The 12,037-nt window shown below is 41.2% G+C and overlaps 1 protein-coding gene across 5 annotated transcripts in view; it reads right to left on the bottom strand.

Annotated features, from left to right (window-relative positions):
* Positions 1-12,037, bottom strand: part of Mib1 (E3 ubiquitin-protein ligase mind bomb 1) — a 607,096-nt gene that overhangs the window by 540,515 nt on the left and 54,544 nt on the right. For all 5 annotated transcript variants that reach the window (XM_076796335.1, XM_076796338.1, XM_076796336.1 and 2 more), the window contains exon 9: positions 8,272-8,423. In XM_076796335.1, coding sequence (XP_076652450.1) covers positions 8,272-8,423 — 152 coding nt within the window. The remainder of the gene's footprint in view (positions 1-8,271; positions 8,424-12,037) is intronic.

The raw sequence follows: 12,037 nt of genomic DNA, 5'->3' as shown, positions 1-12,037 counted from the left end.
AGGATGGCACTCACGGAAGCACGACAGCGTGGAAGACGTCGGCGGACGTGTGCGGTTTCTCGCAGAATATACGAGTCGGGAGAAGTCCTGTTACGAAAACTAATCCGAAGTTACACTAAACGTGAAATCACTCGGTCGATTGTGCCGGCGCGGGTCCTCGTTGCACACGACGTCGTCTCGATCGCTCGAGATTGTGTATTATCGAAAGTACCTCGCCGGGAACGAGGGTTTCATCCGGGACACGAAGTTTTCTCTTTAACGGCGGCCCATTGTGCCGCCGCGGCGAATCAGGGACCAATAGTGCTCTACCTGCGATTATTGTTGCATTCCTAACGCCGTGTGTCAAATAAATGTCGGTCGAATTATGTACCAACGATCATCCGACAGAAAATTATGGATTGATCAAATAAATTGTCGCATCTCACACAAAAACGAAACTTTTGCGGTGAACATTTTTGTACGTGTTCTTCAACACTGTATTCAACTATGCATAAAATTTTATAGATGCTTCTTCAACAGATTTTTCATAACAAATTCGTAAAGAAGGCCTCGGATTGCATACAAGAGCAAAAAAGGGTAAACGAAATTGTTATATTTTATCACAAAATTAATATTTTGGGTTCACAATTTTTTAACATGTTCCTCAATATTGCACCCAAATATACACAAATCGTCACAAATTTATTTCTATCTATCTATCTACCCCTAACAAAAATTGTAAAGTATTCCAAAGACAATCGTAGATTTCATTAATTTTTCGATTTTCATTTTTCGCGACTATAATTTTCATTCAAAAAATCTGAAAAAAATGTCTGACATGTATATCTGTCACAGTAATGTATCCCATTTTTTTCTGAAATATTCCCTACAATAGGTCTGACAAATTCTCCCAAAATTTGAAAATCAAATTTTTCCCCACAGCTACCCCCCTGATGAGGATAGGGGTTATAGGAACCGGAAGCTATCTATGTTTGAAGCAAATAAAAGCATTTCGCACTATGACCACCATAAATCGAGGAAGATGCAGCACAAATTCCCGGGCTGGCAGCAGGCGCGATAACGTCCGCGCGTTAACAATGCTCGGCCAGTAATGTTTTAGTATTAGCATAGAAGTGTACACGATAGATCGGGGTTAATAACGCTTTATGGTTGCACAGAAATACGAAACGATCAGGAGCGTGGCCATATGCGCAGCTCGCTAAAATTATCCGGTGATGCCTTCTCTTTGTTGTACCGCGTGGCTCGTTATTTAGCCACGATGCCGCAATTATTATGCCAATGTACGGAGATATAAACATAGATTGCATTGTAAATTCCAACTCGCAGCTGAACCCGCTGTTGAGTGCCACATATTATCGATAGCCCAGAGATGGAACTCGCGATATTAACCTGCGTTTATGGGAGTGTCCAAGACACGGTCGAGTGCGACTTTGTCAATTTTTTGGAAACAGCCAGGTGGAGATACAGTTTTCAAACTTTTTCGGTGCTTCGATACAGTGTTGGTGAGTATATACAAAAATTTTCAGCTCGGAAGATTTATTTTTTTGGAAAATATGAATATTTTTGCCGTTCTGCCTCCTAGATACTTCGATGACGTCTTCAAAACTTTTTCATAAACGGAAGGGTTGACATAAGTTATTTAAACTTTTTTTATATTTGGGTAGAATATTGGAGAACATGTACAAAAATTTTCAAATTGAAAAATTCATTTTTTGGCTGTATATATGGTTTTCTAGGGCTTCTTAAAAAGTTGTTTAATAAACGGGCGCGTTGATGAAATTTGTTCATATTGTAATATAATATTAGATAACATGGTAATCAAATTCCCATGCTAACAGATTCACTTTTTGATCAAACATAACAATTTTTCGAAGACCCTTTAATTTAACCGTTGGTGCATCTTAGAGGCTTCTGTATGTTATGTTTCATTAACGAAGGGGCTGATGTAAATTTTTTAAACTTTTTGTATCTTTAAATAGAATACCAGAGAACACGTTAACAAGTTTTCCATCCCATTTTTCAATAATAAAGGCAATTTTTCGAAGACCTTTTTTGTTCTTACAAAAGGACTTCTTTATGATTAATTTTATAAACAAAGGGATTGATGTACATTTCTAAAACTTTTTGTATGTTTTTAGAAGAATATTGGAGAACAAGTGCAAAAATTTCCGGTTCAATAGGTTCATTCTTCGACAAAATATGAAAATTCAATAAGAAATTGTTAAAGACTTCGCCTCTCGTCGGCAAGCAATCGATGCAAACAGTTCCTTTTGTACTCTTAACAATACTCGAAAATTGCAAATAAAAAGAGCTGAAAAGTTCCACAATGTTCATTCCACGTTCTCGCACTGGCACATTTATCTTAAATGGTCCGTGCCTTTGTTCACGTAAATCGATTTCTTTGAACGTTCTCTGCATAGAAGTATACCTGTTAATCAGTTTTTAGTGGTCTCTGTACACGATTTACAATTATTCGATTTACTGAGACCCTTTCAACAGATTTTTCTCAATTATGTTCGTTCTATTATTCCATCGGATTTCAACCGTAAATAGCAACCGAATAACGTTATAGAAAATTATTTTACATACTTTCCACAAAATTTTCCTCGAGGCCTTCTTTACGATTTTTTTGATAGACGAACACATGGAAAAATTAAACTTGTTATGCGTTTGAATACAGTACTATCTTCAAACCACATTTTTGGTATTCATTTTCTGATCAGATAATTTTTACAAGAAGCTACTCTTTTCATATATGCCACTCATCAAGAGCTTCTTTCATGAATTTTTTCCTAAACGAACAATTGAATATTAATTTTTGAAAGTTTAGATACACTTTTAGACACCGTGTTAGAAATATTATAGAAAATTTTTAATCCAAAGCATTAATTTTTACGCAAGCTATGCCAATTTTTCGAATAGCTCCATTTTCGTCCCTAGTGCACCTCAAAATCTTTACGATTTAAAAAAAATGAACGGATGGACACAAAATTATAAAACTTTTTGCATACTTAGATACAGTATTTGGGAGTATGTACAAAAATTCGTAACCCAAAATTTGTCGATAAACTGCGCCAAATTTTCCAGTACTCACTATTTGCATCCCTCGTGTACCTCAAAATCTTCTTTACGATTCTTTTAAAAAATGAACGGATGGCCACAAAATTATAAAACTTTTTGCATACTTAGATACAGTATTTGGGAGCATGTACAAAAATTCGTGACCCAAAATTTGTCGCTAAACTGCGCCAAATTGTCGAATAGCCACTGTTTTCGTCTCTCGATCAGCTCGAAATCTTGTTGACGATTTTTCCACAACCGAACGAAGGGAAACAGACTCGTAAAACTCTCGGATGCATTATCTGCGAACATGTTGGAAACTTTTCATCCAAATCCAGCAAGCTTTCACTAAGCATATCCCCGCAACTCCGCGATCCTACTACCGGCAAGACGCGAAGGAGGCACTCGAACCTGCATTAACCTCGTTTTCACCTGTCGCGGCTCAAAGTAAAATCAAAATCGAGTCGTAGGAACGTGAAATCAGCCTCCCCCGTGTCCCCCAGAACCATCATCCTTTCGATCCTCGCTTGTTCCTGGCCAGGGCCGAGGTCGCGATTGTCTCCTCTTTCGCTGGCTTCTCGCTCGGTTTTCGCTTCTCGCTCGGTTTTCGCTTCTCGCTCGGTTGTCTCCTCTTTCGCTGGCTCCTCGCCTCGCTTGTCTCTTTTCCAGGGTCTGTGAAGGAGCCTGGCAGGTTCTCCGGCGTCTTGTGTTGCGCCCGGGCTCTGAAGCCGAACGAACGGACGTCCGGAGACGTAATTTCCTGGCTCCCTTCCGCTCGCTCTCCTCTTTCGCCTTTGCCTGCGCGCCCGGCTCCGCTTTGTACGCTACAGTCTCCAGGGGTGTGCCGGCGAAACTTCTCCCTCCGCTTTTCCGTGCTTCTGCCTTCCTTCGTTCTAGCCCGCTCTCCCTGTGTGCCCTCAAATTAGAAGCGATCGATGGGAGCCACGCGTTCGGATACGTTCGCTTCTGACGATTTCGCGAGATGGCTCCGAGGACAGGATGCACCGGTTGCCACGGTTAATGTCTCCATGTATGTGGAAACTTCGCCACCGAAATGCCACCCGTACAGTGTACCAACACTATTCCCTGATCTCTTGCCGCCGGCTACAACCTCGAAAAGGATAGCGCGTAAACAAAACATTGACACCAGTGTGTCGGTGAGACAATACTAATTCGGTGATAAAACTCTTTTTTGTTTTTAATGATTTTGTTGTAAAACTTTTATCAACATATTCGCGATACTCTCCCGATTGAAACGAGTCCAAACACGACACCATTTGGACCGCAATTACTCGTTTAATCCACGATACAGTAGCACCTCTATTATCCGAACTAAATAAATACCTCAACGTAGTGTATACAAACACTATTCCTTGATTATTGCTGTTATCGTTCAACGCTGCAAAGGATACAGAGTAAATAAAACATCGACACCATCGGTCAAACTATACTAATTTAGCGATAAAACTTTTTTGTTTCTAATGATTTTGTTATAAAACTTTTATCAACATATTCGCGATACTCTCCCGATTGAAACGAGTCCAAACACGACACCATTTGGACCGCAATTACTCGTTTAATCCACGATACAGTAGCACCTCTATTATCCGAACTACAGAAATACCACAACATAGCGTGTACTGACACTGTTTCTTGACCTCTTGTGGCTAACTTTGAACGTAGGAAAATATACAGAGTAAATAAAACATCCAGACAATACTAATTCAGCGCTAAAAAAAGCACTTCTGTTTTTGATAATTTAATTTCTGTTTTTGAAATTATAAAACTTTCATTAACATATTCGTGATACTCTCCCGATTGAAACGAGTCCAAACACGACACCATTTGGCTCGCATTTACTCGTTTAATCCACGATATAGTATAACCTCGATTATCCGAACTAGTTACTAGAACACAAGTCTTCGGATAATAAATAGAAGAGTTATATAGCTACAGTGCCGTCTTTGCTGATTTGTACATTGAATTGTGTGGCATATGGGAGTCCAAATATCATCGGTTCGGATAGTCGAGGTTCTACTAAATCATGAAATAGACTAGTAAATTCAGATTGTCATGTTTCGTGTCGTTTTAATCGGTAGAATCTCGCGAATATGCTGGCAGAAGTTAATAAAAAAATCATTAAAGTGGTAAAGATAAATTTTTCGCAAATATTGTGTACATCTTCGTCACATATATCGAGACATTACTGTACTTGGTTGCGTAGGGGACAAGGAGTATTGAGAGGAAAGTCGCGAGGATTTAAGAGACTATGGGGGGGGGGGTTAGGATTCAGAATGAGTCGAAGTAGAGTCGAAGTAGAGTCTTGTATGACTTTTCTTGAGGAAATTGTGACGTGCTAAAGTTTTTAATGTCTGCCGCGGTGCTTTTGGTTCACGAAGTTTTAGAGAGAGACCATATTAGCATTCTCATTTGTCTCCTAGTGCATAAGTACCCTATCTTGACAAAAAGTTAGTTATGTGAGTCGATAGTAGAGACTTTGAGCTTTCAGACGAGCTCGAGTGTATCCTCGTACAATAGTTTTTAATAAAGCTACCGAAGTTTCTAGAGACGTTTGAATTATACATTTTTGACAAAAAGGACAATAATAATATAGCTGTAGAGTAGTTCGAAAACAATAGATTTCATAGTTCCATAGTAAAAAATTCTCAAGATAGGTCCACAAATTCATTTCATATAGATCAGACTGCCCCTTTAAAGCGCGTTGCACGGGTACACGTAATCGCTTATGACAAGCTCAATTTCGATTTTTCGGTGATGTAAAAATTTGCACACGTAGCCGAAAGATGATCAAAAATGTGCAATCAAATCCCATAGAAATAAGTCTTATTCTTTCACAGTAGAAAATTCCCAAACTAAACCTACAGTACCGCAGAAGAACCTCCACACTTCAGATGACCTTTTTACTGTAAAAATTATTATACCAGCTTATTATTTATACTTATTATTATACCAGCGTTAATATACCAGCCCAATAAGAGCTCCTCAAAACCAGCTTCTCAATATTTCTCTCCCATCTCCGCAATTCACTCGACAAAACCCACTACAATTCGTCCACCAGCACAATTTCCGATCATCAACAATCCCCCACCGCATGACACACTTCCAAAAGCTCAGGCACCTCGCACACTACCGTTTGCCGGGACGAGGCAGCGAGAGTCAAAGAAAACTTCATTAGCTTTGAGCACTCACTTCACCGAAACTGTGCTCTACAAATTAGTTTCAAGACACACTCCGCGGATTTACCGAGAATCGTGATCGTTCTGCACACCGACTCGCATGAGCTGGTGCCCCTGGAGCCGCATTATGATACCCTAAATCATCCTTAATCTAATCCCGGGTTCGTTTCGCGTCGGGTGGCGTGATCTGCGTCGATTTTCAAGCGGATGTACCTGCTTCGCGGCTACTGGAAGCTGTCTAAAGGTAGCAGGGGTAGAAGAGGGTGGTACGGGGTGGTAGAAAACCAGGGTAATAGGTTCCCTTTGAAATACATGCTCCGTAGAAATGCGGCACACACGTCTTCAGCGGTAATCAGCGCCCTTCGGTTTAAAAGCGACGATGGTGGCTAATACCCGACGGCCACGAAGCCATCCTTCACATGACTAAAAGACAACCCCTGGAACCGTGGCTCAACGGTTAGGTCCCCACCCGTTCGACCGGGACTCGAAAATGAAGAGCAAATTAATTTTCGCGTGGGGACGGTTTGATTGTTGAAATTAGGAATAGCCAAGTGGAAACAGCGAGTTAACAAACGCGGTGCAACGATTCTCAGAGCCGTTTTTCCCCTCCATTTTCCGCCGTAACAGAAGTTACCAGGGCCATTGTAATTTTCTGTTATTGTCGAAAAAAGCTGCCGCGCTGAATGGATAATTTATGAAATGAAAATATTCGGCCGAACTCGGTCGAACGATGCCGAATGAGGGCTACACGGGGATTTTGTATAAATCAGAGCGCCGGGCCGTTGAATGGACCGAAAAATGCGACTCTTTACTGTTTCTCGTCCCGTGGAAACGTTTCACGGCCGTTTCCGGGTCTGGGAAATACAGGCACGCCGGATGCGCATAGTAGTTGCGCAATCACAATTACGGGGCACCTACTTGCGACCTGTCGGTGTCAGCGATTCGCCCGTTTCCACGCTCTGCTGCGATATTGTTCGCCGAAATAACGGGACGGGTTCCCACTGTTCCCGTCGCTCGACGCCGTGAAACACCCTCGGAAAACGAAAATAGATCATTATCGAGGCTCAATGTTTTGCATCCTCCCGTAGAGAACCTACCAAATCGTCGAATTCTCCGGAAACTTGGTCCTGCGCAAGATCAAGATCGAAATGCACCAGGTTGCACTTTAGGGGTCTTGTTGACGGTTAAGTATGTTGTAATATGGGGGGAATTAGGGGGGGTTTAAGTCATCACTTTGGCGAGTTTTAGTTTATTTACGAATCACAAGCATTTCAATTTTGTAATTTTTCATTGTCCTCGTACAAGGACAGGTTATGGTAATCAATCTTTATCTCGGGTACTGTCAGGTTTGTTTGAGTCGATTCTTTTTTTATTGTAATCTGCAAGGTGTGCTTGCTGTAAAACCATTTTTGTTTGTTTATTTTGCAATACGTATTACTACAGACTAACAAACTCCAATCGTACTTTTGAATGGGGCCACGTTGTGTGATGTGCACATGTGTGTCAAACACAGCGTCCGACATTTTTTAATTAACAAAAATATTTAAACAAACCTTGTTGATTACAGTGAAAAAAGAATCGATCTAATCGCACGAATGTTCTCCGAGATAAAAATTCCCAAGTGCAGTCCTCTTCTAAGAATGAATAAAACTAGCAAAATTCAAAAGCTTGTGCTGTATAAACAAATTCGACATCGGCAAAATGATGAATGAAACACTCCCTCATATAGCGTACACTACATCGCTCTGCACTCTCAAGAAGATCGCAATAGTGTAACTAGTAGGAATTCGACCTTTCCGTAAACCTTTAGGACAATTACGTCAAGAACACCTATTCGGCCATAGAGAAGCCCAGCTATTCTTAATTGTCATCCGGTCTGGGGACCGTTTGCAGACCTCGGAGATTGTTGGACGTCGCTGCCGTTAAACTCTACCGCCGACAGTGACATTCAGAGCGGCGCGACGCGACGCGACAAAAGCGTCACGTCGAAAACGCTAAGGTGCTTTCGACTCACCTTGGGTTTCCACGAAGAGCGGCATGGTGCAGCGCGTTGAAGCCATTGTTGTTCGTGAGGGTGATGTCTGCGGCATGGTCCAACAACAGAGCCAAAATGTCATCCCGTTTCTTAGAAATCGCGTCGTGGAGCGGAGTGTCGCCCTCGGAGTCCTGGAAAACAGATTTTCTTCAGTACGTATCGCCTCCTCGAAGAACGATTCCGCAGAACAGAAACGCTTTATGTAGTTTTTTTCCCTTCCGGTAAAACGGATACGATAAAAATTTCAGAATTTTACACAAATATCTATCTCGAGCTTAGAACGCTATACAGTGTTTACTCGATATTTTTCCAAATTAGGGTCTAGCCGGGGACATGTATCGGCCGGGAGATACTGTTCTTTGGCGACCGAGGTCTCTCGAGCTTCGTGGCCCCTTAAGGGATATACCCAGCGGTAGTCGGAATAATTCCGCGACATTTATCTTCCAGGCCTTGGCGACATATGTAGACAAATCACTGTGACACAATTTTGTAATTTCGTATCGAACGATCCTTTGTTGTAGGCACGCCTATTATCGGTGGGGATAAGCTCGAGCGACCGTCACATGTACAATTTCATTCCGATATAAGACGACGCTTTTTATTTCAAGTAAGAAAATCCCTATCCCCTCTTCTTCAGCCATCGCCTTGTATCGAAAGAAAACTGTAGTGAAATATCGGCGTGGGTCAGAAATGACTCCGGCACAGGCCTGGAACTCTCTGGATTAAAAAAAAAACTCCGGTGATTTCGTTGCAGAATTAATGTTTGTTCGTGCTGCTTTTGTAGTACAATGAGAATTTGAACAATTCGCCAAATCGTACCGGAGCTTCTGTTGGACAATTTATTTGAAGACGCGCAACAAGTAATGTACGCGAACGAACTAATGGAATTTTATCCGACTATTTTCCTCGTTAAACGATCGTTTAGACGGCCCAATCTTAATCCCGACCATCAATTAGATTTAACCCAGATTAACTTGATTAATCAGGTACGATCTGATACGTCGACGCGCTCGATTTATTCCGCACGGAATCAGCAAATTAACCGATCAACTGAAAAACAATGGGTTCCGATTGAAAATTTTCAATCGGCCATGCTAAAAATCTGGGTCAACTTTTATCCGATCAGAATCGTCGATTTTTAATACTCTTACGGGCTTGACGTACAGGGTGGGTGATTTATACTATTATTATTATTATTATTTGCGGCGAGAAATGTTCGGACGGAGATTAAATGTTTTCTCAAGGGATCCGCATACATTTCTCGGTACGAATAATAATAATGATAAATCAAGGTGGTGATATCTGGCGAACCAGTCTGTATAATTTTTATATGGAACGTCTTAGCAGTTTCTACTTTCGGCAGAAATGGTGTTCGGATATTAGAGGGGCCGAGAGGCTGTGGCATCAGCCGGCTGCGTAAATAATAGGGCATCAGGCACAGATACTTTATGGGATCAGTTGGAAAAATCCTTTGTATAACTCCAATAACCGTGGAGGATAAATCTGCCGGCGCTGTCGAGAACCGCCGGCGCTATCTCGCGCTATAAATGCTGGCCATGTGTCACGCCACCGAGACAGGAGAGAAGGGGAGGGGGGAAGAGGAGAAAAGAGACGAACGGTTGTGGAAGGTGAATCTCGGCCCTAGAAAACGAAGGGGTGCGATACAGTCGGAGAAAAGGGGTGAAAGTAGAGTCTGAAGCCAGAAAGAGATCGGTTAGTCTGTAACGCAATATTATTAATTCCCCGCTGCCTAAACGTCTATGAACAAACAGATACCACGGGGGTGTTGAAAGCAGAGGTTCCACCCTGCAACACGAGCTGAGACAAATTGCTGTACGATTTTTTTCTTCGCGAAGCTACAATAGATCAAAGTTTCCGAACTCGGCAGCGACGTTGGAATTTGCAAAAATTATGAGGCAGACTGTACTCGCTTCGCCCCTTGATTTGTAGCGCAGAAGTATAAAAAATGCGCTTGATAAAAAAATTATTTATGGGAGGTGAAATTGGTTTTAACAGGTTAAAGTTTCCAAACCCGAGGATTTTGACGTTCAAAATTTTCGAAATGCATCAGGTTGCGTTTTGAGGACTTTGTTGAAAGTGAAGTATGTTGTAGTGTGTGGGAAATTAGGGGCAGTTTAAGTCATCGCTTTGTCGATTTTTAGTTTGTTTAAAAATGACAAGCGTTCATATCTTGTAATGGTAAAACGGCAGGTTATAGTAATGAATTTTTATGTTGGATACTATTTGTCCGATTCTGATGATTCTTTTCTCATTGCAATCAGCAAGAGTTGTTTATTGTAAGACTATTTTTGTTTGATTGAAACATTCATGTTGTGATTCGGTAAATTTAGGAAAGGTGCGACTACAATTCTGCAACTTGCATTTACCTAGCTTTCTTATCTTATGTAATAAAAATACAACGTTACACGTCTAAACGATCATAGATTTTGTCGAAAATGAAATATGACATAATCCATGGGAAATTAGCAGGAGTTTAAGTCATCAGAATGTCGATTTTTAATTTATCAACAAATTACAATCATTTCTAATTGTTCTCGTAAAAGGACTGGTTATCCGAATCAATTTTTATCTTACACTCTATATAGCCGATTGAGTTGATTTTTTTTTTTTTATTGTAATCAGTAAGATTTCCTGATTGGTACAAATTTTTGTTAGAAGGTTTTTCATATTAGTAAAAATTTCATCCTTAAAGCTTTCTAAAGAAGCTTGTACATGAATTTGCGAAAGCAAAATTCTTATGGAAAAAATGAACGTTAGGATGAAGCCTGGGCTGTGGTTCGGAGATTTGATAAAAGGTTGCAATGGACTGTTGGTGATAACAAGCTGTTCCGGTTCGTCGAGCGAGAAATTGCAGTCGCAGGCTTTCTGATTAGACCGAAATCAGAACGGATCCCGGTGCACGTATCAGGCGAACGACTCAGCAAAATGAGAAAAGACAACAACAACAGCGTGGCCACGGTGTGGATTACAATCAGAGAGTCAGCGCCGAGAAGGCAGACCATCGAGGAGCGAAACGACGGGGACGGGAAGTCGAAGCGGGCTGATTGCACCGCAAATATTGACAACGCTAATTCTCCCTTTCCCGGTCTCCGGTTGTCGAAGGTGACGAGCTACGCTAATGAGGGCTTTAAGACGTCGACGAGAGGATAGACGAACTCCAAACGCCGGATCCTAACCGTCTCGATGCGAGCACTATGCAGACTCTTCTACCGGTCACAAAATTATTTGTCTAAATTCGTCGATTCACCTCTGTTCTATACAAAAACTATGCAATTCAATCTTCTGCCTGTTTGGTCGATATCCCAACTATTTAACCGTCATTACATAAAATATTTATTATCTTTCATTTTAGCGTGACTTACGTAAAACGACATCCTTCGATATTACACAGCTGGCATAAATTATTCGATCAAATGGCTATCGTTAATTAGTCATATTTTAAGTGTAGCAAATTTTTGCATTAACGATAAAGGCGAATGCGACGATAAAACTCGACATAGTCGGGGTGGGGTGGAGATCGTAGTGCAACCGGGCACGGGGTGAATCTACATAAAAAATGAGAGAAAATTTGGTATCACATTTTTTTATCCGCTTTCGGGAAAATTGAGTTTGAAAATTCAGGTGACACGAGTGCTATTAGATAGGAATCGTCTGACGCGTCTGATCATGGCCAACCAATTCTACTTCCCGCGTATACTAAAGCACGCGAACTCGACGGATCTTC

The sequence above is a fragment of the Halictus rubicundus genome, chromosome 11, assembly GCF_050948215.1.
Source record: "Halictus rubicundus isolate RS-2024b chromosome 11, iyHalRubi1_principal, whole genome shotgun sequence".
In the NCBI taxonomy this organism is placed as follows: Eukaryota; Metazoa; Arthropoda; class Insecta; order Hymenoptera; family Halictidae; genus Halictus; species Halictus rubicundus.
Note: the sequence above shows the minus strand (reverse complement) of the source record. Positions and strands in the feature narration are given on the sequence as shown.